The sequence below is a fragment of the Pelodiscus sinensis genome, chromosome 16 (assembly GCF_049634645.1).
Source record: "Pelodiscus sinensis isolate JC-2024 chromosome 16, ASM4963464v1, whole genome shotgun sequence".
NCBI lineage: Eukaryota > Metazoa > Chordata > Testudines > Trionychidae > Pelodiscus > Pelodiscus sinensis.
The window spans coordinates 38,997,324-39,021,906 of NC_134726.1; the positions used below are offsets into that span (position 1 = coordinate 38,997,324).

The following is a 24,583-nucleotide window of genomic DNA, read 5'->3' on the forward strand; positions in this document are numbered from 1 at the left end:
GCACTTCCCATTGCGCCCGCTGGACTGGGGCTGAGCAAAGCACGAAGAAAGGGGAAAGGGAGGACGACTGGCCCGGGGCTCAGAGCGGGAGCTGTTTCTGGCTCTGCCACTGACTGCCTATGTAGTCCTGGTCATGTCACTTACTCTCTTTGCCTCGCTGACCCTGTCTGCGGCATACCCTCTTACTAACTCCCTCTGTCTTGTCTAATTGGGTTATAAGCCCTGCAAGACAGAGCACCTAGCACAGCAGGGCCCTGCCTGTATCTCCCCGTACCCTGGGTAGCTGCTGGGGGGACCTGTGGCGCTCCTGCCATCTAACAGCCGGGGGGAGGACAGACGCTCAGCTGGCATGGGGACCAAGAGGGAGAGGAGAGAGCGGGAGGTGCCATTCATTCCCTCCTCAACCCACTGCCTCCTCTGGTGAGAGGGAGAGGCCCCCAGCCAACGCCCCCCCCAATCCAGCCAAAGGAAGGAGAGATCCACAGAGATCCTGGTGTGGGACAATGTGGGTTTTGGGGGGTAATAGGGCATGGAAGGGCACCCAGAGCCCATGGGATGGGGGGAGAATGGGGGACTCTGGTGGGGGGAGGAGGGAGAAAGGGGGACGCAAACAGCTGCTGGGGTGTGGCAGAAAGTGCCTGGAGCAGAGGAAGGAAGCCCCTTGGGGGGGTGTTCAGATCGCCCGTGGGGCTTGCGGCCCCTCCGAACGGAGAACAGCGCCTCCAACAGGCGCCGGGCCGTGCAGGGGGCTTCTCTCTCCCTCCCCGTGGAGCAGCCCCCGCGCCAAGGTCGAGGGCGCTTTGCTTGAGGTGACCCGAGTACCCCCTGGGCTCCCTGCCGCGCGTTTCGGGGGCGAGAGGCTCTTTCCCTTCTCCCCGGCCGGCCGTGCTGTGCCCCCCGCGGGCGCACGGGCCCTGGGAGCGGGAGCCAGCGCAGGTGTGCGAAAGGCACGTTCCGCCCCGCGCGTCAGCCCCATTGTCCCGCCAAGCGGCGCTGACGCGGGTTGTACTCTGCACTTCACACGGAGGGACGCGGCTCCTCCAGCTTGGCAGAAAAACGCAGCAAATCCTTGAACCATAGAACGGGTGAGATAAGTGGCTTTCCTACTCCCGGGAGCCGCAGGGCCCGCCCCGCGGATTTTATGGCATTTTTTTTAACAATGTAAATCCATTCCAACTTTTTTTTTTTTTTTTTTTGCAAAGCCTCCCAGATGCCGTGTCTCCGTGCAGGTCAAGCAGGGAAGCGTTCCAATATTTCCATGCGCTAGATAAGCTATTCCTCAAGGTGCGGTGTGATCACTGCGGCCCGGGTCCTGCAGGCGTCAGGTCGCTGCGGCTCCCAGAACAGAGCACTCGCAGTAAGTACCTCAGTGCAGCGAAGGCATTTGAACCCCCTCCCCGAATTTCTGCCTTCCAGCCCCTTTTCGCTGGCATGGAGCAGAGGTCCCTGCTGGCACCTCGCCCGTGTCTCTTCCCTCTGGGAGGCACTAATGGGTAATGGGAAGAGCACGCGCCTGGCTTTGGGAGCGGGCTGTCCCTGGAGGAGGGAAGCGCAGCGTTAGTGGCGGGATGGCTCTGAATTGCGCGCGCTGCCGGGTGGTGTCAGTTGCGTGGTGCATCCAGCCAAGCTCTGCCTGTTCCCCTCGCAGCCCCCTCATGTCAGACCTGGAGTTCGGCCGCATGTCCATCAAGGAGGTGGAAATGGAGGGGAAGTACAAGCCGCCGCAGCCCCACTGGTACGAGCTGTATGTCCAGCCCTGCGTGGCCGAGCTCCTCGGCTCGGCGCTGTTCATCTTCATCGGGTGCGCCTCGGTGATCGAGAACGTGGACGGCACCGGGAGGCTGCAGCCCGCCCTGGCGCACGGCTTGGCACTCGGGCTCATCATCGCCATTCTGGGGAACATCAGGTGAGAGAGCGGGGGGACTCGGCAGCGGGGGACTCCGGCAGCCGCCGAGCAGGTTGCAGGGATCTGCAACGGGTGGGTGTCCGAAAGCCACAGGTGCCTGGCCCCGGTGGGAACGCACGCCACGGCCGCTCTGCTGCTATGGGGGAGCTGGAGCGAGGCTGCTCTCTGGGTTCCTCCTGCCGCGTTTGCATTTGGGGCCGGTCGACAGATTTGCGGCGTGCTTGCGCTGAAGTCTTTGCAATCCAGAGAGGTAATGGGACAGATTTTGAAAGGCATGGAAGTGCCCAGCTGGGGCCAAATATTTAAAGCGCAGGGAAGGGAAACTGAGGCACAGCATGGGGACCAATTTGCCTGAGTGGCATAGTCAGGTCTCCTGATTCCCAGCCCAGGGCCTCTCTTGGAGTGTTGCAAAGAGAGGTGATTGTTGTCATCCCTGTTTAAAATCGGGAGTGGAGCCCCAACGAGATGGGGAGACAAATCTCTGGACGGCGACTCTAAAGCAGACCGTGGGGAGTTCCACAGCTGTTCTCTCTCAGCCAGCCCAGATCAGACACGCTCAGCAGACCAGCCAGAAGGATCTGCCCCCTTCATGGCCTGTCTTGCACACTCAGCCTGTGCTCGGAGGCTCACACATGGTCGGCAGGAGTCCTAGACAGGGGAGGGGCAGGTGGAAATAAAGTCTGCACGTCCCGGTGGACTTGGCTGTTCTGCTGATGATGCGTGAGCTGGAACAGAATCCAGCTCCCACTCTCTCGGCTGCTGGGGCTCAGCAAGGCTAACGGGAGAGAGATGGGGCTTGTTTGGGGCAGAGGCAGGGGGTGCTCGGAGTCCACAAGGGACAGGTCTATTGAGCAAGGAGGTCCCGTTTTTTTACCATCACTGTCGGAGCCACTTTAAGTCTTCCTAGCTGGGCCACGGACTTTCTGTGGGAAGCAACAGAATCTGCATCCTCTGACTCCTGGTTCCTTGCTCTCACCTCTCGGGGTGCCACCTCCCAGCCTCCAAACACGACTTTCTGTGGCTCAGTTTCATGTGCTCGCCCTGCCCCTGCCTCACTTAAAGGCCCCGGGCCAGCTCAGAGTCTCTCCCTGGATTGTAACAGAGCAAAGCCCAGTGGTGCCAGGGGCTTTCCCAGTGCGCTGGCGAGGACGGAGACGTCACACAGATGAGCGATCAGCTCTGGGGAGGAACGAGCAGCTGGAGGGGAGGGAGCCCAGATCTGCTTTTGGGTCACTCTTCTCCAGGGGTCCCAAGCAACGGCAGGGAGACACGGACCAGCGCCGCCGTCTCGGAAGAGGATGCTCTGCAAACGCTCCCCCGGGAGCTCGTTAGGGGCTGACGAAGCCGGGAGTTTGTGGGCGAAGCAGTGGACATCTGCAGTCTCCCAGCGCTGGAATGAGGCGCGGGTCGTTCCGTGAATGGTGCCGCGAGAGCAGCGTTCTGAACTCGCTTGGGGTTAGACGTGCAGTCCCCGGAGGGGCCAAAGAAGCTTCAAAACCAAGTTTTTGACTTTTGACGGACTGCCTGTTGCTCAGAGTTCTCCGTGCGTCGGTTGCTGTGCGCACAGCGTGTATGTAGACACGTGGCGAGACTCCCGGCCCCATTCGCCTTTGCTGACAATGCACCTACTATAAAGAGGAAACACAGCAACGATGCTCACGTTTCGTGCCTCGCGCTAGATGGGACGCGGCACTTGGGTGGCGAAATGAACGCTCCTTTGATCCACTGAGACGCACACGAGGTGGGTCCCCGATGAACCACAGGGCTGGCTGGGATGCTAAATGGCAGGAGTAGACTGGCTGCGGGTCTCCGTTTGCGACCTAAGCGGAAAGCCTCTCGCCCCTCTTGCAGAGACAGGGCGTAAGTCGCTCCCTGGATCATTGTAAGTAAAGACGGGCAAGTCCTGTTAAGTCACCACCTCCCTCCTTGGCCGGGCAAGGTTGGGCCTTCCAGGGTATCCTCTGGTGCGTCGTTCTGCCGTAGGGCCCCCCACCCTGCAGCCTAATGGACCTCACTGGTTGGCATGGCTGAATTTCATCCACCTCTCTTAACTGGCCCCTCTTACAGTTGCTGGTGAATTCACCACGTACTGTGTGAGTCAGTCATAGGCTACAAATACAAACCTCGCCCCTCGCCTCGTGGACAGGGCGCTGGACAAGCCCTTTGAGTTCTAGTCCCGCCTCAGCCAATGGTCTGCTGGGAGAACTTGGGTAAGGCCAGTACCCACTCCTTGCCTCAGTTTCCCCATCTGTAAAATAGGGCAAATGATCCTGATTCCCGTGGTAAAGTGCTTTGAGCTCCACTGATGGGACGCATTAGAGAAGAACTAGATGCTACGGTTGTGATTAGGTCCAGGATTGGGCCCCATCATTTGCATAGGTCAGCCCCACACTGAGACTACCGCTGGAATTGGCACATTGCCACGGTGCAAAGCGTTGGAATTTCCCCGTGAACTGAATGCGTTCTATGCTGGTTCGGTCAATTAAACCCTAGCAACTCCGTCACGTCTTTCATTAAAGCCGAATAATCAGAAATAATCACAATTCCTAAACCCTCTTGCTCATTAGCTTTGAGTTCAAGTTCTTATCGGGATTTATTGGTTATGAAGCTAGTTGACGAAGGAGCGTTCCTCCCCACCCCCCTCCCGTAATCTGTTCTCATTAAAAAGTATTTGCATTTGCCTTTCACTGGTGCTTCTAGAGACCAGAGACTTTAGGTCCTAATCCTGCATGTGGGATCCATGCGTGTGGGCCTGCTAGTTCATTCCAGGATGCGCAGTCTTGAGCATGGGGCCGTATCCGCGCCGAGCCCATTGCAGGATGTGGGCCAGAGAGCCGGGGGCTTTGCCTGGGAGCATCTCTCGGGCGTCGCCTCCGTGGGACAGGCACGGAGCGTTTCGCTGGGCGCCACGCCCGACCGGCCAGGGCGTCTGCCCTCTTCCTGCTTCGCACCAGAGAGAAACGCTTCCAAAGGGGGGGGGAGAGCAAACGAGGCCCCATCTTAGCAGCAGCCGCCGACATAGGAAGCCTTGTGAGCCCCGGTGGGGCTGGGCTTCTGCTTGGGGCACCACGGAGGAGAGTGAGGTTTGGATCTCGGCCGGAGCGAGTGCCAGCGAGGACTCAGGGCTGCGGGGCCTGTGCAGAATCCTTGCTCCTGCTGGGCCGTTCTTCCGGCTGGTGCTGCCAGGAGAGAGCAGCAAAGTAGCAGGCAGGGGGATCCGTCTGTAGGCCACGGTCTTGCACAGCCTGGGGCCAGGGGTTGGAGTTCCAGGGGGGTCTTTCCCGGCTCTGATTCTCTGGGGCGGGGCGTCGAGGGGATCGCCACTTCTGGCTCCGTATGGAATCCCACCCCCTTGCTGCGACGCCTGAGAGCCCCCAGGCCAGCGCGGCTGGGGGGCAATCGGGGTCTGTCTGAGACACAAATCGACTCTCGTCCCCCCGCCCCCCTCGTGCCAGTAACACTTTGTGCTACCAGCGCATGACCCACCCCTAACCTGGCTGCCCCCTTTCCCTCTACCCTTCACTGGTGGGAGTCTTGGGGCTCTCTCTCTGTTAGGGTTACCAGATGGTTTAACAAAAAATACCAAACACCTCCCTCCCACCACAAAAAAAGGGGGGGGGAATTATGTTGGGGGGGGGAAAGAGGGAGACCAAAGTTTTTTTTAAAAAAAGGGGGGTGCTGCACCTTTAAATGACCCTGCACTCCTCTCTCCCCCACCCCTACCAGATGCGGCAGGGGGAAATTGTCCCCACCAGGCTTCCGTCCGAGGGAAACAGGAGATACCAGACGTTTCACATGTCGATATTTTCTGGGTTTTTTTTACCGAACAGGGGACCCGAATACCGAACTGTCCGGGCGAAAACCAGACACCTGGCAACCCTGCTCTTAGGGAGCTCGGGGGCGCAGGGATGGGCCTTTTCGGTTGGGAAAGGGCCCTGCACGTGCGGGGCAGGCTCAGCAAAGCCCCAGCACTAATGACAATTACCAGCCGTTGCCTTGTTCAGTTCTCTGGTTGTGGGATTTGTGCCCGGGCATCCAATACCCCCCCTCCCCCAGGTGGAGGGAAGCTGCTTTGGGCCCAGCTCCCCGAGTTCCTTGAGCACCTCCCTGAACATCAGTTGCTCTCCGGACGGGTCCTCGCACGGCGGCTTACAGCTAGCTGAGCCTCCATTGCTTCCTGGTGCCTGCAGTGTGTTTCTCTCCGGGCTGCTGGCTGCTGAGCACTTGGGCGACCGCCCAGGAGAGATTCACGTGCCGCCCAGCTGGTTAGCAAAGTGCCCACAGCCGGCAGCGTGTGTTTCTACTGGTGGTGCACATCCACACATGCCTCGGTGCACAGAACAAAAATTATTCTGCACGTGGATGGACAAAAATGAGAGGGAACACTGCTGCTGGCCTAGGCGCCCCGAGGGGGTGGGGTTATCTCTGCGAAACCCCCACGAAGAGAGAGGGGATCATGGTCCCCTTCAAGTGCTTGGCCCACAACGGAGATTACTGAGTCTGCTCGCACCACCAGTCGTTGGCTCGGGCTCAGGGAGTGGAAGCTCCCAGACCCAGGCCCTGCCGTGGGCTCAGTCCTACGGGGCGGCTTGCGCTGAGCAAGTCCCTCGGTCAGAAGGGCGAATACGGGGAAAGACAGCCTGCTGCCAGGCTCGGCCTGGGGGTAGCACGCGGCCGCTTCGGGCCGCCCGGCTGGAAGGGGTGTCCTGGCCTGGGGCCTTCGGGATGCCACTGGCTCCACGCCTGCATCCTCAGCCCCTCCCCGCAGGAACCCGCGGGCTGCGTCCTGGGGTGGTTGCTCCCCTGGGGGGAGGCAGCGGCCCCTCCGCGCAGAGAGGCCGGGAGGCGCGAGGCCGGGCGCTCCTGGCAAACGCTCCCCGTTCCTGGCGCTGCAAAGGGAACCGGGCTGCTGTGATACCAGAGCCTGGGGCAGGCACGTGGGGGGCCGCGCCGGCCGTTTCCTTGGTGCTGAGACCGTTCTGGCCGTCCAGCGCGGCGGCGGGGAGGGCCCTGCTGGTCGGAGTTGCGGGGGCCCTGTGCCGTGCTGCCCGCCGGCTCTCCGCAGCTCCAGGGCCAGGGCGGTTGGGGGCGCTACCCTGGGGTGGGGAGGGGGGAAGGGCCAGCTGCCACGTTGCAGGGAGGAATGGGACTCGTGGCAGCGGCTGCCCCAGCCGAGCCGCCTAACGCCTCTCTCCTCTTGATTCCAGCGGCGGCCATTTTAACCCAGCCGTCTCCTTGGCGGCCTGCCTGGTCGGTGGGCTGCACATGGTGATGCTCATCCCGTACTGGCTCTCCCAGCTGTGCGGCGGGCTGATCGGGGCCGGCCTGGCCAAGGTATGGGCATCAGGTCTCTCTCTCTTGCTAAAGGGTTGATTTCCTGGGGTGCTGGGCTCCCCTCCGGGCAGAGCTGAGGTCCGGGAGGGGGCAGGTCATAGTGCGGGGTGCGCTGTGTCACAGTCCATCCTGCGCCGGGAGCCAGAACCCGGCAGCCGAGGGAGCAGGTGGGAAAGGCGGGGGAGAGGGTGGTCTCCGAGCCTCGTTACTTCCGGAAGTGCCATTGTGCCGCGAGGCTGAATGGGCACGGCGAGGTGCAGCCGCTCCCGGACGGATGCAGAGTCCGGCTGGCATGTGCAGCTGTGGCTCCCGATCCTCCGCGCCCGGCTCAGCGTACGGCACTCGGCATGCCGCTGCCCCACCCCTCGCTGCGGAGGTTTGCCTGGGACACGCCCGTTACCCAGGGCGCTGGGAATCTGCATGAACCAACATTCGGGGCAGCCGTTCTGCAAGGGCTGGATTGTTATTTGGTTCAATGCAGACGAAGGCAAATTGCTCCATCTCCACCTCCGCCCTTTGCAACGACCTTTCCCGGTCTATATCGCCCCGCCGCAGCACTTGACAGCAATAGCACGGTGCCGGGGGCAGGCTGCAAGCAAGTAAGCTGATACCGGAGGTTAATTTCTTTACCGCTTTGCGAGGGGAGCTGGTGGTGGCTAATCCACTTGTAATTATCCGCTGGCGAAAAGCCTTCACTAATGAGTGAACATTCGCGGGAGACTCAGGTTGACTTTCAGAAAGAAAGTGATGAGATTAGCGCCTCCTGGCCCAGAGCTTCTGTCTGCTTACCCCAGCCTGGCTGGGACCCCAGAGCCACGGTATGGCCGTTGGGAGCCGTATCAATTCCTTGGCGCTCTCTTGCAGGTGATGACAGACAATGAGAGATACATAAATGCCACTGGAGCGGCTTTCACGAGCATCACTGATGACGAGCAAATCCCCTCCGCCCTGACGGGGGAGATTGTCATGACCATGTTCCTGGTCCTGGCCGTCTGCATGGGAGCCATCAACGAAAAGACCAGCAGCCCTCTGGCACCTTTCTGCATTGGTTTCACTGTCACCGCCGACATCCTGGCCGGGTGAGTCGGCAACAGCCTCTCCGTGTTCCCCGTCGCCGCCACCCCCCTTGGGGAAAGACAGCTGCCCGGCATGCCTGTTGTATGGCTGGGGCAATGAGCCTTGGGGCTGGATTTCGTTGTGGGGCTGGATGAGGTGGTGGGGCTGGATTTCGTTTCTAAAGCAGTGTCGACACGGGGCAGGTTTGGCGGCATAAGTTCTGTCGACAGGCAAACGTCGCCAAAAGGGAAAACTGATTTTTCTGCCGCCCATTGGCGACATTTCGTGGCCATATTGCGAGCACCCTATTGACAGAGCAAAGCATTGTGGGGAAGCATCCCACAGGGCAGTGCGGCGGGAAGGCAGAGCTGATCCCTGCGCTTCTTGGGATTCCCTCGTAGCTCTGTGAGATCTCCGTGCTAGGGAGTGTCAAAGCAGCACGGTCGTCTCTCCAGACCTCTCCCGGCAGCACCAGCCGCCCGCCTGCCGCTGGGTTCCTAGCCGGGCAGAACAGGAGCATCCCAATGATTTGCTCTTTGTTTGTTCCCCAAAGGGAGCAGCTCCCTCAGCTGTCAGATACTTCCCAGAGCTTTGAAAGGGGAGGGGCGCAGACCTGCTGGGCAGCAGAGATCACAGAACATTGAGCAGAGCCAGCAGGACAGGCACTGAGGGATACTGACGGAAGCCACTTCTCTCGACAGAGCAAACAGCAGGGTCCACACTGGCTCTTTGTCACCAATAAAGGGAGGGGAAAGGACAAAAGTCTCCCACAGGACTAGAAGTTTTTTCCCACCAAAACTGGGTGTTTTTCCCGACAAAAGTTGCATTGCTGTGTAAACGCGCGTGCTGTTTTGAAATGCGCCAGTGTAGACGTGCTCTGGCAGGCAGCGAGCAGTAATTGGAGTCGTCCCAACAGAAAGTCCAAGGACAAGTGGGCTGGGGAAACTAAACTTCCCTGTTAGAAGGGAGTAGGAGCAGGATGGGGGCACACTGGGATGGAAGCTTGCTCGGTTCTACCCCGTGCTGTGGAGGCTCCCTAGAAATGCAGAGGACTTTCGTTTCCAGTGTCTGATGTTCTACGGGGGAGACTCTCTGGGCTGTGTCATGCAGGAGGCCAGAGGGGAAGGCTCGTTGCGGCCCTTTCTGGCCTTTGTCTGAGTCACTCGGGCTGGTTTCACTCCGGTGTGATTTGTGGTGGGAGGAATGTTGGCCGCCCTGGGTCAGAGCCCAAAGACGGCGTCAGCAAAGGCCTGTCAGTGGGCGTCAGACCCGTCAGATGCTTGAAACCAGACCAAGTTTTTCAATCAAAGCTGTTGTGGGCGGATAAACAAGAAAGGCCCCTGGACAAGGGCTGTAATAAGAAGCGTTAAGGCCGGAGAACCAGGCTCACTTGAGTCATTTTTCACAGCACGTTCTGGCTGTTAGAAGAAACTGCCCGGCTTGGCCTCGGCGTGCACCGAGCTTTCAAGTGAGCGGCTGTTGACTTGCCGGTGTCGCTGGCATCAGATAACAAGAGCCGGGCTTACGAAGAGGCTGTTTATTTAAGGGAGGGCCCCCTCTAGTGGGGTTTCAAACTCTTATTTAAACACTGCCCACGCGTCCAGTGCCAATGTTTATCTGCAGCACGCTGGGACCGACACCCAGTAACGAGCCTTGAGCTGAAAGCCCCAGCTGCCAGCCAGCCCCCCGCTGAAACGGAAAGCCAGCGCTGTGATTTCCGTCCCGGGACGCATCTGGCTTCCCTAGACTGCCTGTGCGTGTTACCCACCCGATAAGGGGCTCCCGCGCTGGCAGCGAAGACGGGCGTCCGCGCGGGTAGGGTCGCCGCGAGATGAGTTTTGCAGGGGTCCCCAGAGTGGTGCGGATGACTCCAGGCCGCCATCCGCAGGGCATCGCTGGAGAGATGGTTCCTTTCTCGTAACCCTGTGGCCTAGGCGTTCTGCAGGGTGCGTTGTGCGACGGCTCCTTTGCTTTCTCTTCCAGAGGCGCTATATCTGGGGCGTGCATGAACCCTGCCAGAGCGTTTGGGCCCGCGTTGGTCGCCAACTACTGGGACTACCACTGGGTGTACTGGGTGGGGCCCATGGTAGCCAGCCTGCTAGCTGGTGTCTTGATACGGTAGGTGACGGGACACTGGCTAGGGTGGGAAGGGGCTGTGTAAGCAGAGGGAAAGCTCTGTGTGAAGAGGGCCTGGGGATTAGTGTGGATGAGAAGCTGGATCTGTAGCCAAGAAGGCTAATGGCACATTGAGGGGCATTAGGAGGAGCATTTCAGGTGGATCTAGGGAAGTGATTATTCCCTTTTATTTGGCACTGGTGAGGCCACCTCTGGATTACTGTGTCCAATTCTGGTGCCCCCATTACAGAAAGGACGTGGGCGCATTGGAGAGGGTCCAGCGGAGGGCGACCAAAATGCTGCGGGGGCTGGAGCATATGACCTATGAGGAGAGGCTGAGGGATTTGGGTTTGTTCAGTCTGCAGAAGAGAGGAGTGAGGGGGGATTTGAGAGCAGCCTTCAACTTCTGCAGGGGGGTTCCAAAGAGGCTGTTCTCAGTGGGGGCAAAACGAGGAGCAATGGGCTCAAGTTGCAGTGGGGGAGGTCTAGGTTGGAGAGTAGGAAAAACAATTTCCCTAGGCGGGTGGGGAAGCGCTGGGATGGTTCCCTAGGGAGGGGTGGAGTCTCCATTCCTAGGGGTGTTCACGTTCTGGCTTGACCAAGCCCTGGCTGGGCTGATTGAGTTGGGTTGGTCCTGCTCTGGGCAGGGGGCTGGACTCGGTGCCTCCTGAGGTCTCTGCCGGCCCTGGGAGTCTCTGATTCAACGTGTCCTGTGGAGGTCTGGGGCCTCTCCTGGCCAGTTGGTTGATCCCCAACCCAGGTGTGGGGGAACGACCAGTGACCCACGGTAGCGGCTCCAGAGGCCCTTCCTAATCCCCTCTGCCTCCCAGCCCCCGCCCCTCGGGCCTGCACTAGAAACAGGGACTCCTGAGTCTCCGGCGAGCCTGGCTTGCCGGGGGCATCGACTGGTTGACGTCCCTCCCCGGGTGACGCCGGGTTTACTCCTGTGCCTCTGACCTTCTGATTCGTGGGAGCAGATTCCCTCCGGCAAAGTTCCCTCATCAAAACGAATCAGCCAGAAAAGCTTCAGCCGCATCCTAGCCAGCCGCGGGGGCGCTGCGCCCTCTGCCAATCCCCACGTGCTGTGTGGGGCGCCCCCCGGCAACGGCAGCCCCTTCGCTGGTTAGCGCCCACGCCCCAGTGAGACAGGGGGTCTAAAATCCTCTGCATGCACCTGGAGTCCCCGTGGCAAGACGGATTCTAGAGGTTTAGACAGGTGGGGAACCGAAGGCCCAGGGGCCGGAGGCGGCCCTCGGCTTGCCTGGATCCAGCCCCTGAGGCTCAGGGATCCCCCCCATGCTGGCCCCCACCGTTATTCTCCCGTGGGGCTGGTTGGGGGTGGGTTTTTTTTCCCCACCCTCTGGCCCATTGGTCTGTCTTCCCCTCCTGCAAGGCGGTAGCCGACGTGGTTTGGGACGGGCGGGTCGTGGTTTCTTTGCCCCATGCAGCCCTGCACTGGTCCCCCTGCTGCAGACACTCATCTCGCTCTGTGTTGCCCCTGCAGACTCTTGATTGGCGACCGGAAAATCCGCCTGCTCCTGAAGTGAGGCGTGGGAGGGGACTGCCTGCTGGACACGCTTGCGGATCGGAGACTGGCTCTGCTTGGCCCTGGGGGAGAAACTCTGCTTCACCGCACGCCCACGCCTCCTGCTCGCTCTGGCCGCGGGGCGCTGCTCCGGGCTCCGAGCCTGCCCGTTGGTTTCCCCCGCGAGCTGGTCTTGGCCGGATGAGCCCACCTGAAGCTGTAGCTCCTGTGAAACTAACACCTGCTGCGCTGAGATGAAAGGACAGGCAGGGGCGGGCTGCTGTGAGCACGGGCCTTGTGTGTCTGCCCTGGGGCTGCGCCTCTTGTCACGGTCCTGATGGGAGCCAGATGCCAGAGCCGCTGTCCCGGGGGTTCCCATCCCGCCCGGAGAGGCGCTGAAACGGGCAGGAAGGGCTGGCGAGCAGTGAAGCAGCCGGGCTGGTTCTCACCTCGGGGTGCCAATGCGCTTGCTGTGCCAGCCACCAGGGGAAATTCGCTTCTGTTACTTTACTGCTCTGGAGAGAGGAGCACCCGTCCCTGTGTGCTTCCGGCCCCAGCGCGTTCCCGGCCCAGTGCACCCGGTGCTGCTGGGGGAAGCGCACTCCTGCTGGGTCCCAGGGCCCCATCCCGTGCGCTGGATCTCTCGCCGTCTCCCCTGCTCCCCGGGGCTGGCTGACGTCTCCGCCGGTTGCCAGACGCCGTGGTGCGGAGCCTGCCCTAAGCCTAATAAGGTGAATAAAAGCCGCGTTGCACAGAAATGCCTGTGGAATGTGCGTCATAAGTCACCAGCGCCGACGCTGATTGATTTCTGAATTCTTGAGAAAAAAACAAAACAGAAAAAAACGTCCAAACAGCTGGGCCAGAATGTAAATTCACACAAGCGTGGCCAGGCACTTCCCAGCACCGGCCCTGCCCCCTGCCCCACCGGGCGGCTGAGTGAGGTCACGGCCCCACAGGATGCCCCGGCCCTGCGCCCTGCCCCACCGGGCGGCTGCCCGCGTTCTCCACCTCACTTCACAAGCACTTTGTCTCCTGTTTCCGACTCTCTCTCTTTTTTTTCCAGCCTCCCCAGGCCATCTCCTCCTCCTCGGCCCTCTGCAAAGCCCCGCGGCGCTAAAGCCTGCGGCTCTTTCCCCAGAACGGTCAGTTCCTTTCCCAGCACGTTGCTCTCCCTGCGCCTGCAGCCAGCTCTGGCCTGATCTCCCCTCTGCCCCGTGGTCCTGGCGGGATTGTGCAGGACTCGCCCCTCGCCCTAGCTCCCCGGTGGGCGCAGCGACGGGCCAGCAGAGGACAAAAGCAGAACCCACTGCAGGAGGAGCACGTGTCTGTGCACTCAGGGCCCTTGGCTGGCCTTGGCTGACGTCTCCTCACGAAGAGCGTTTGCTTCGGTTTACAGACCGTTCTGGTGGTTGTCACTGTAAATACACAGAACAGTTTGCAGGAGCTGGGTAGCAGGTCACAAGCTGCCTCTGCCAGAGGCCTCTTCACTGAATGAAGCCAGGGACGAGGAGACGGCAAAGAAGAAGGTGCGAAGGCTTAGCCAGGGCGGCAGGGAAAAGGCGCTTTCATGCAGGAAAGCCTGAATTCTCCCCCTCCCCCCCAGCCACGCTTGCGTCCTGCTGGGTTTGCGTGGTTTGCAGAGCCGTGCACAGAGATTTAAATCAGAACTGTGCACTAAGTGGGGACTTTCCGCGTGAGGCAAGAGAGTGTCGTCTGCAGCTCCAAGAACACCCGGTTCTCACTTATCTAGGCCTTGTGTCTGCAAACAGCCCTCCTGTCGATTCTGGGTACTCAGGAAGTCTCGTCACTTCTCTGTGCGGGCCACCCTCCGGCACGGAGATTGGTTAGAGTTAAACAGCCCCGCTAGCGACGTGCCCTGTGTGATCGCACATAGTGGGAGGTGGAGCTGGCAGGGCCACCTAGACTTAAAGCTGCTTGATGCATCCCGTTACCAGACCCCGTTGTCAGTTGCTTATAACTTTGCCAGACCTGAATGGTGTGAAAATTCCCACGTTGGGCGCCTGTCGCGGGCTGCCAAACTCGGGAACTGTCATGGCTCCTTCCCCACTCTAGCACGATAAATGCAGAAGTGGGGGCCAGAAAAAGTACCCCAAAACCTTATCTACTAGGCTTTGGTATAAAACTCCCCCCCAAAGTCTTAACAACCTAGATTTTGGGAATAAAACACCACTGCTGCCACCCAAACATTAATAAAGCAACCGGGGAGAGACTACTTGGGAAATCTCACCCTAAAATACAAACCAGGACACACAAATTAACCAATACCAGGTTGTTAAAAAGAAAAGAGAAAGAACTTTTATTATCACCACAGTATTCCTGTTGCAAGCATAATGACTAGATGGAACAGTAGCAAAATAATATACTTGTGGAGGAGAAATTTACCATGGGCCAGGAATTTAGTTACAAAGGAGAGCAAAAGCCATTTTTAAATGCACAGACCAGATCCTATTTCCCAAACCATAAAACAATAAAACCTAACAGATTTGTCTAAACTGTATCCTACTTACAGACTGTGAAGCGTATTTCCTTAGAGGGAGACAACCTGTCCCTTCAATAGCTGGAGAGAGAAAAACTACTCCCAGAAACAAAGGAGGGAAAAACCCCAAAATTCCTTTGTCCCAGTTTGAAATTCCTACCTACATTTCTATTGGCTGCCTGCCACCTGGTCTAGGTAAAGGACATAGTTAACCCCTTAGTCTTCAGGAAGCCTCATGATCATGACAGGAACGTTTGAGCAGAAAGGGGCCTGCTGTTTCGGAGAAGAAGGGGTGTGTGTGGGGGGTGTGTGTGGGGGGTTTTCCAATGTTCACTGCTTGCTGCCGTTGAACCCAGCAGTTCTAGCACCCGTGGGCTTCGGAGCAAGGGCTTCAGCTTGGCCAAGTCACAAGTCTTTGATAATTTTCAGTTTCCACGTGACTGATGAGAGTCTGGAGGCCTCCCGCGGCACTGAGCGCGCTCCCTCCTCTCCCGGCTTCTGGGAGAACTGACCAGCACCCATCCCCTCCCCGCAGCGCCTGCTCCGGCTGCGTGCCCGTGAGCACAGGAGTTAAGAGCAGAGCTGGGCTGCCTCTCCCCTGTGCCTAGGCAGCCTGGAACAGGAACACGCCTGACTCGGGTGCACCGTGGGAGCCAGCCGTGTGGCCGAGGGAGAGGGGATGAGGAGTCCAGGGTGGGGAGGTTCCTGGGGTAAGGAACAGGGCTGTTCCTATCCATGCTGGTGCCCTGTGCAGACCCATACTGGCCCCTCTCCCCCAGGGGAGGCTGAAACTGTGGGGGAAAGAGGCTGCAACTCTCCTGGACCGGACACCGTTCACTGCAGTGCCGTCCGGCCCGGGAGAGTTGGGAAAGTGGGCAGGGCCAGGAGGGAGGTGCAGGCCGGAGGGATCGGGAGGAGCAGCGGGCGGCTGGCAGCTGGCTGGAGAGAAGCAGCATTTTTAAGGGGAAAGCCCCACTTCTCTCCAGCCACCCCTGCTCTGCCCGAGCCCTGTGGCCCATGGGGGCCGCTTGCTGCCTGCCGCGTGTGGGCTAGGGGCAGGCGACTGGGGATGGCTGGAGCCCCTATGCAACATGCGGTTGCCTAGGGCACCGTGATATGGGGGGCAATGGGGTACCCATCTCTGCTGCGTGTTTTGCCTATGGGCAGGGATGGCCCAGGTAAGGAATGTTGGGGGGGGGGGGGCAGAATGTGCATGTGTGGGGGGGGGCGGCAGAGACTCAGATGGGGACACTGCAAGGGGACTGGCTCGGCGAGGTGACTGGGCCTGGGGTGAGGAGCCTGGAGGAGACCAGGCTGGCTTGGTGAAAGGACTGGGATCAGTACAAAGCCCTGAGGAAGAAGGGACAAGGTGTGTGGGGGGGGAGGGGAGGGACAGGACGAGGAGAGGGACAGACTTACTGGAATGGGGAAGGCGGCATCAGATTTGGCGGGAACAGGAGTGGAAAGGGTGTGACCACTAGGACACACTTCCCTCCAGAACCCGGAATGGAACCTACCGACGAATTGTCTTTGTGACTCACATCCCGCTTGGTGGCTGGTCACAGATAGAATCCTAGACCACTACAACCAGCCCGGCCCTCGAGAGGTCGAGTCCAGGCCCCGGCCCTCACGGCAGGACCCAGCACCGTCTAGCCCATCCCTGCCAGGTGTGTGTCCAACCTGCTCTTCAGTATCTCCAGGGATGGAGATTCCACAACCCCCCAGGCAATTTATCCCAGTGTTTCACCCCCTGACAGGCAGGAAGTTTGTCCTAATGTCCAACCTCAACGTCCCTGGCTGCAGTGTAAGCCCCTTGCTTCGGGTCCTGTCCTCAGCAGTCCCAGAGCAGGGCAGGCGGCCGGCAGTGACACACTGTAAGTGGCAGGGGCTGTGCGTGGTGCAGCCCCGGCTCCAGCCCCGCTCCGGACCCCAGTGAGCAGCGCTGTGATCACACGGTGGAGTTTGTGGGTCAGTATTTCTACTGGAACGTGCGCAGCACCCGGAGTTAAAGGGCCATTATCGAGTTTGCCAAGACAGGCCCTGGGAGGCTAGTAAAGCCCAGACATGAGGCTGCCTGCGCAGGTGCCTTCAGCTCCCTTGTGCCTACGCAAGGCAGGACAGGCTAATCACACGATCCCATGCGAGGGGCCTGCCTCTTTCCGTACCCAGACAGGCCCTGCTGCGGGGGACTCCCCACGTCGTACCCGCGCGGGGCTCTGTGTCGCTCCTGCAATGAACATCTCCGGCACGGCCCTGGAACGGGCGGGTCCTCTGGGCCTGGAGAGACGAGCTGAAATGGCGTCTTGCTTGAGCTCGCCAGCCGGGAACGCCGTGTCCAGCCTCAGGCGGACGCCCGGAGGAAAGGGGGCTGCAGGCTGCCTTCCGGGCCCTGCTGCGGTGCTTCTGAGGGGGCTCCGGGCAGGCAGGCAAATCCCGCTAAAAGGGCAGGAACCCTGCCTAGCCCGTGGGCGCGGTTCCAAGCGGCGGCAGCCCCCTTCGCCAGGCGCGATGACAGCTGCTCCCTTCGGCGGGGAGAGGAAGAGCCGCCGGCCAATGAACACACACGGCGCTAGGAGATGGCGAGGACTGTTGCCATAGCAACACTTAAAAAGGACTAAACTCAATCGCAGAGCAAAGCAGCCCGTTGCTACCTGGGAGAGGCCTTGGGCGGCGCGGGAAGGCGAACCGGGACCCCGCGGCATTAGAGGAACAGTGAAACGTGGGCGGAAAATCGGTGGGGCTCCCGCATCTCATGCTCCACTCCTGCAAGCACTTGCAGCCGCCCTGACAGCGCCCTCCTCCGCAGGCCAAGCCCCCGCCTCCAGCTGCGTCGGCCGCCAGCGCCCCCACCAGCCCGGGCCCCGTGTCCTCTTTCCGTGGAAGGGCACCGTTTTCATGGCGGGAGGCACAGTGCCACCCGCCAGCGGCTGCCTGCCTAGAGACCCCGTGGGGGGGAGGCGAAAGGGCGGGGGGAGAGGTGCTGCATTTCACGTCTGCTGCCACGGCACATTCAGGAAGCTGCTACCTCAGGCAAAAGCGAAGGAGGCAGGAATTTGGAGGCCCCCCCACTCCCCCGTGCCTGCGCTCTTGCCGGGCGGCCTCCCTGCTTTGTTACTGCTGCTGCCCCTCGATTTTCTTCGAATGTGTCGGGTTGACTTTCTAGCATGTTGATTGTCCAGCTGCATTAACATGCGTTAATGAGCCATGCGCATTAAATCTCAGTGAACGTCCCAACACCCGAGGGGCCGGAAAGACCGAAGATCCATAAACCTCCTCCCCCCAGGCCATGCCCTCGGGCGTGGACAGAGGCTCTCGCTGCGTGTGTCTCCGTGCATGGAGTGGGGAGAAGGGCTCCAAGCAACGGCCTGGCAGAGGGGATGGACGTGAACTAAGGGAGTTCAGGAGGCAGACAGGAAGCGGGTGGCGGGACGGGGATGGAATCTCTCCAGCTGGGCCGTGGCCGAGGGGCAGGCCGAGGGCGCTGCTGGCCTGCCAGGTTTTGACCAGTGTAAACGCCCACTAGGGGGAGTTTGGCCGTGTCGATACGAGTACTCGCTGTGGGGCCAGCTGGGCTGTGACTCTGCGCTGCCCCCTAGTGGCTCGTGTGGACCCTGCAGCGGGGCACTGAATGAAAGGTGGCACGTTGTAGGGCTCCGGGGGCCCAGCTCCATCCGTGTCGGGGCCCTGGGAGCCCGGCTTCACCGGCTCCGTTCCCTGGCCCCGCCTGCCGGCTCCCATACATCTCCCGGAAACATTCATGAGAGACCTGCCCTGCGCCCTGCCTCCTGCCCCACGCGGCTCTGCTGGGAGGGGTTCCCCCTTTCTGGGCTATAGGGTGCAGGCACATGATGCTCCACCCTCCTCCCTGCCCCCCAGGTAACTCCCAGTGCAGTTCTTCCTGCCTGGGCTGGAGTGAGAATGGGGGGACAGGAGAGTTGGGGGCACTAATTCCAGCCCCTCGCCCCCTACACTCCTCATCCACACCCTAGAGCCTGCACCCAGCTCTCTGCCCCAGCCTTGAGCTCCTCCCACACCCCAAAGCCCTCACCCAGCCCCACCCCAGAGCCAGAGCCCTCCCGCAACTGCCTTACAAGGCAAGTGTGTGTATGGGGGGGAATTAGGGCCTATTTAATCTGCAGCAGAGAAGAGTGGGGGGGGGGGGATTTGAGATCAGTCTTCAACTATCTGAAGGGGGGTTCCCAAGAGGCTGGCGAGAGTCTGGTCTCAGTGGAGGCAGAACGAGGAGCAATGGGCTCATGTTGCAGTGGGGGATTGTCTAGGTTGGAGATTAGGAAAATCGATTTCCGTAGGCGGGTGGGGAAGCGCTGGGCTGGGTTCCCTAGGGAGGGGGTGGAATCTCCATCCCTAGAGGTGTTCACGTCCTGGCTTGACAGAGCCCTGGCTGGGCTGATGGAGTCGGCATCGGTCCTGCTCTGGGCAGGGGGTTGCTCCTGAGGTCTCTGCCGGCCCTGAGATTCTGAGACTGGGACCCACTTAGGGCACCTCTAAAAATGACTCAACCCTGCCACCTCTGCACTAGAGATCTGCTGGCAACCGGGCCCTCCCCAGCCCTCCAGGTGGGCTTCTGCAGTGGCTCCCTGAGACACTCACCATTCATGTTTTTCACACTGTGTCCTGATACAAGCACAGGGCTTGTCTGGCCAGCCCCAGCCGCCTGCATTCTGAGGAGGAAATAGAAGGTCGGGTCTGATGGCTCTTAGAGGCAGGAGTGAGTTTCTCTCGCTCCCTGCACTTACTGGCGGCTGAGACATTTTTCTCCCAGCAAATCAATTTACATAATGGCGTCTTCATGCACAGGGAGACTCGTTTGCATTTCGTCCCTCGCCTTTTGCTCCAGAGACGTTCCTTTCTGTCCTTCCCCTTTCCCCAGGCCCACGGTCGGCCATGCCTACGCCGGCGGCACGTCCGCAGGCCGGAAAGACTGGCTCGACTTTAGCTCTGCCACGCTACTGGTTCTCCTCGAGCCGGCTCTTGGGTGGATATTGACGCAGATCCTGATGCGGAGGGGAACGTGGAAGGGACCAGGCAACCCTTGAATCAGCGCCACGGGCCAAGCTGATAATAACCAACTTGTCTGTTCCCGATGTCTCTGTTTATACGCCGAAGCGGCATGTTCATGCAGGGTTTCTTCTGGCTTTGGCTGGATTAGATGAGGCAGGCCCCTGGTCCCAGACCCGGCCTGGCCTTGGAGCCCAGACGCTAGCAGCCCTAGGGAACAGCATCCTCTGCCGAGGTGTTCCAGGGCACCCCTTCCTGGCACGCCAGCAGTGCACAGCCGAAGCGTCCGGCTTCGCTCGGGTCCCCTGTTCTGCCGTGATGGGGTTTGCACAGTCCCGTTGCCGCTTGACAGCACTGGGATTTCACCCCAGGAAGGGGGACGCCCCAGGGTTCAGTGCAGAAGGCCTCCGGTGTGAAAGCCACCAGCTGAGGAATTCAGTAGCTGGGAAAGGGGGCTTGGGAAGTTTTTTTTATAATACTCACCCCAACCTGGCCCAGTTTTAGAGTGCCTTCTCTAGCTCCATTCTCTGGTCAGCAAACAGGGCAGAGATCCTCAGTGGTGTTAATGGGTCTGTAATGGGGATAGGCCCTAGGGCCGTGGTCACCAACCAGGAGATCGCAATCTATCGGTAGATCTTAGGGGTCCAAGAGTAGCTCTTGAGCCATCTCTGAACTGTGCGCCTGTGCAGTACATTTACATTAGATTTCCTCATGTAATGTAGGCGGGGCTTCAAGGAAGGGGCGGGGCAGTAGATCTTCGCCTGTTCTGAGACTTAAAAAGTGATCTTGGGTGTAAAAAGCTTGGAGACCACTAAGGACACAAGGCCATAGAGAAGTCCTCCAGGTGGCTAGAATGGCTAGGAGGAAACCAGCCAATCAGGGGCCAGGAGGGACTATATAAGAAGCTGCAGGTGAGGCGGCAGCTCAGTGGCGGCCCAGACCTGGAAAGGAGAAGGTCTGGGTTGGCTGGCAGAACCAGGGAAGCGTCCAGCGGAGAGTTGTTGGGAGACTGATGAATTTGAAGGTAAAGCCCTGAGCTAAGGGCAAAGCAGTTGCCTCCAGGAGGGGAAGCCCTGGGGGTCCGGAGTGAGGCAACAGACTGAGGGAACCGCACTGCACTGAGATGCTCTGCGGAGGGCACCGGGATGGGCCGCTGTTAGGGGTGTGCCCCGGAAGGGGTCTGCGATTGCACAGAGTGTGACTCGGCTGCGGGCGGAGTAGCGGGAGCAGTACGGGGCTCCCGGCTGAGGGGCCGGCACGCTGAGTTGCTGGGTAGGAGCCAGAGGAACGGTGACTACGGTTTCGGCTTTGTAGCGATGCCTGAGCCGGGCGTGTAGCTGGTGCTCGCCCGGGGCGATGCTGAATCTCCTCGCTGGCAGGCGGCGGGCCCGGGGAGAGGATACACAGGAAGGGACGTAAGCGCTTGGTGACATGGCGGTGCCGGCTGTGGTCCTGCCGCCTCAGTCGTCCTTTTATTGATGTGGCACTTGCCAAGCAAATTTGCCGCAGCCAAGTGCGGGGCCCTCAGGGCACTGTCTGCTGGAGCCGAAGGGCAGGCGTCGGTGATGAGCAACCGTGTCTGGCGTTGGCTGCGGCCGCATGTGGGATCCTCTCGTGGGCCCAGGGGCCGTGGCCCCCTCGACGTCAGTTCAGAAGGGCCCGTTAGCAGCACGGCCGAGCAGAGCTAGACACAGGCCGGTGGGGGCCCCGAGGAGAGTCCTGACCCCAGTTGCAGACTGTTCTTCATGCCAATCTGGGCTGGTCCCTGTACGTTCAGTGCACGCTCCCTGGGAGGTGCTTGGGGTGGGAGCCACGGAAGCACAGAGGGTCCCTGGAGGAGGTGCGGGAGCTCCCTGTGGATTCCGGGCAGGGTTTTGCGGATGAAAGAGGTGAGCCCGTTTCGGTGTCTGTTCAGGTAACGACGCTGCTTCTGGGGCAGGGCCGAGCGCGCTGGACCACGTCGTTCCACAGTCCCCTCCTGGTGGCTCCCCCCTTGCAGCCCTTGGAGGACTGGCCGGGAAAGCTCCCAGATGGCCGCCGGGCTGGATGGCAAAGAACTGAAACGAAGGATCCAGCAGCTTACCCGCTTGCCACCAGCCAGTCCATACAGCGGTCAGTGGCTCTGTCGGGTACCACCTGCAATGCTGGGAACAAGCCACGTCGGCTCCTCGTCCCGGCAGGGACCGTGGCTGGAAGGAGCAATGCCTCCTGTCGGCTGGGCTCCGTCTGCCCGTCCCTGCGGCGTCCACCTCCAGCCTTCTCTCCTGCCCTCAGCCCCTAGCGGTGAGGTCGGAACCCGGCGGGACGCACCACGGGGCTCTGTGCCGCATCAGCAGCTCTTGGGCGGTTCGTTCCTAGCCAGGGATGCTCCTCGGAGCTGCAGGGCAGAGGGGGACTGCGCGGGCTCCCAAAGCGACCAGGCTCTGCGAGGGACCGGCGCAGCCGCGACATTCGGTCTGGACGAGGCCCTCGCAGCCCTGCTAGCCTTGCGCCGTCCCTGCGGCTCTGCCCAGGGGAATTCTGGCGGGGCAGGGCAGTCCGGCTAATGCTGCCCTGAATGCCTAGCTCAGCCTGGTCCTGCCAGGCCTCGTCGCATGTCTAGTCCCTCCACTGGCCGCTGCAGGGACGGATTGGAAAGAGCCAGGGCAGGGGAAGGGGGATGCTGTGAAAATGGGCAAAGGAGGCGGAGAGTAACCCTCTTACTTGAGGGGCAGGGCGGGTCCCAAAGAGGCGGAGCCAAAAAATGAGGCCAGATGGACAGAATCCTAGAACATTAGAATGGGGAGGGATCTCGAGAGGTCATTGGGTCCAGTCCCCGGCTCTCACGGCGGGACCAAGCCCCAGCTAGACCATCCCTGGCAGGTGTCTGTCTAACCTGCTCTTCCATATCTCCAGGGATGGAGACTCCACAACCCCCCTGGGCAATTTATTCCAGTGTTTCACCCCCTGACAGGTGGGAAGTTTTTCCTAATGTCCAACCTCAACCTCCCTGGCTGCAGTTTAAGCCCATTGCTTCTCGTCCTGGTCTCAGAGGCCAAGGAGAACAATTTTTCTCCCTCCTTCTTGTAACACCCTTTTAGATACCTGAAAACCGCTCTCATGTCCTCTGTCTTCTCCTTTCCAAACTAAATAAGACCAATTATTTCAGTCTGCCCTCAGCTCATGTTCTCTAGAACTTTAATCATTTTTGCTGCTTTTCTCTGGACTTTCTCCAGTTTCTCCATCTTTCCTGAAATGCGGTGCCCAGAACTGGACACAAGCCTCCAACCGAGGGCTAATCAGCGCAGAGGTGAGCGGAAAAATGACATCTCGTGTCTTGCTCACACACTCCTGTAATACAGGGGCATGCGTAGTCAGGTTGTATCTGAAACTCCTCCCACACCTCCCTGGGGATGAAAGACACTGTTGGCTCCCTGTGCCTGCCCCTCTCTCCCTTCCCTGCCCTCCTGGAACTCCTGCCTCCGAATCCACAGTCTCACCCGTCTTGGTAAGGATGCTGTGCTCCACCCGCTTATAAAATGTCCGGTAGAGTGTCCAGTAGAGCCCCACGAGCTGTCTCCATGCTCATCAAAAACTGCAATGAGCAGGGGGCGAGTGCCTATGTGCACACATCACTGCCACTTAGTGGCTAGTAGTTGGTGTTACCCAACTGTGTGTCACAAGACCTGTACTGGTTTTGAGTAAAGGGGAGTCCATCCTTTTAGTCCTGCTGTTACGGTGAAGCTTCCGGTGGCCAGAGCTGGCAGCCCTGGGAGGCCTGGGAAGAGCTAGATGGCTGTGGACTTGCCGTTAAAGTCAAAGCTCCATCTCTAGCACCCAGCATCAGAAGGGTGCCGCAAGGCACCTTCGCTGCTGTGCTCAGGCAGGAGTGTGGCTATTCTTGTGCACTGCAAGGGCAGGCTCGCGGGCTCTGTGCTCGCCCCCCCTGCGCACTGGCCCAATGGCACCCACCGGCGGAGCACAGCGGCGGGCGTGGGAAATGCGAACTCACTGCAGGTGGTGAGCAGGTGGCAGGGGGAATCTACCGGATCCATCCCAAAGTGTAACTTGCAGCGGCTACAGAGGAGGGACTGTAGCAACTCGGGCGTGTTGTCCCTGGGTGGGGTTCCTGGGGACAGTGGAGGAGGGGGCAGAGCTCAAGTCTCCGAATACATGGTATGCTTCCAGAGGGGTGTCTGCCATGGTTTCTATGTATTTCCAACACACCAGCCCCTAGAGTAGCAACACTTCCTCCTTACACAGCCCGAATTATGCCTGAACTGTTATCCCTGTTGTAGATGTGGGGAAACTGAGGCCAGGCGAGGCTAAGCGACATGCCCAAGTCCACGCAGGAAACCTGTTGCGGAGTCTGATTTCACACCTTGTGTCAAGAATCCTGACTCCCGGTCAATGTTCCCTCTAATCTTCTCCATCCATGTGCAGAATAAATTGTATATGCGCCAAGGTATGCGCGAATGTGCACCACCGGCTGAAATGAACATCCTGGCTGTGGGCGCTCTGATAATCAGCGGGGCGGCATTACAATCTCTCCTGAGTGGCCGCCCAAGCACCTGGCTTACAGGGAACGCTGGCCCCAGTCCGATACCTGCACCACAAGCCCCTCTCCTCCCCTCCCAGTCTCCTGGGGCATCCTACTGCACGGCTAACGGCTGGCAGACAGAGGGTGGCTCTTACCACGATGCGAATCGCTGCTGTAGAGGAAGCAAACAGCACAGATGTGCGGGGCTTAATGAGTCGGTTAATTTGCCTGCCCGTCTTCCTCCTGGGCTGCAGCAACCTGCCTGGAAACCAGATTTCACAGCTGGCTGGTCTGTGTTCTGCCGTTGCTACAGGAGAGCCGCACAGCCCTGCTCCCCGCCGGCACTGGGCCGTGTCCCCCAGAGGAGGGAATCGAGGCGCTAGGGAGGTGCGGCACTTTGCAGGGGGCCGGAGGGGCAGGCGTTGCACGGAGCGGCCTGCGGCGGCTGGAAGCACTGGCGGGAGGCAGGCTCCGCCCTCCTGGGCGGCGGGTGATCGTAGGGCTGGGGGAACAACCTCCCAGCCCCGCCTCTTCCAGCTCAGGCCCCGCCCCCTGCAAGAGCCACGCTCCCCTGACAGTAGGGGCAAGTTTCCTATTCCACTCGTGGGCCTC

The 24,583-nt window shown here is 60.1% G+C and overlaps 1 protein-coding gene across 1 annotated transcript; it reads left to right on the forward strand.

The window, feature by feature from the left end:
* Positions 1-841: 841 nt before the first annotated feature.
* AQP8 (aquaporin 8) lies at positions 842-13,215 on the forward strand. Its single transcript, XM_075899912.1, has 7 exons — positions 842-1,085; positions 1,203-1,357; positions 1,649-1,906; positions 7,114-7,240; positions 8,105-8,319; positions 10,280-10,414; positions 11,916-13,215. The coding sequence occupies exons 3-7, from the start codon at positions 1,656-1,658 to the stop codon at positions 11,956-11,958; spliced, it is 771 nt and encodes a 256-aa protein (XP_075756027.1). The 5' UTR covers positions 842-1,085; positions 1,203-1,357; positions 1,649-1,655; the 3' UTR covers positions 11,959-13,215.
* Positions 13,216-24,583: the final 11,368 nt, after the last annotated feature.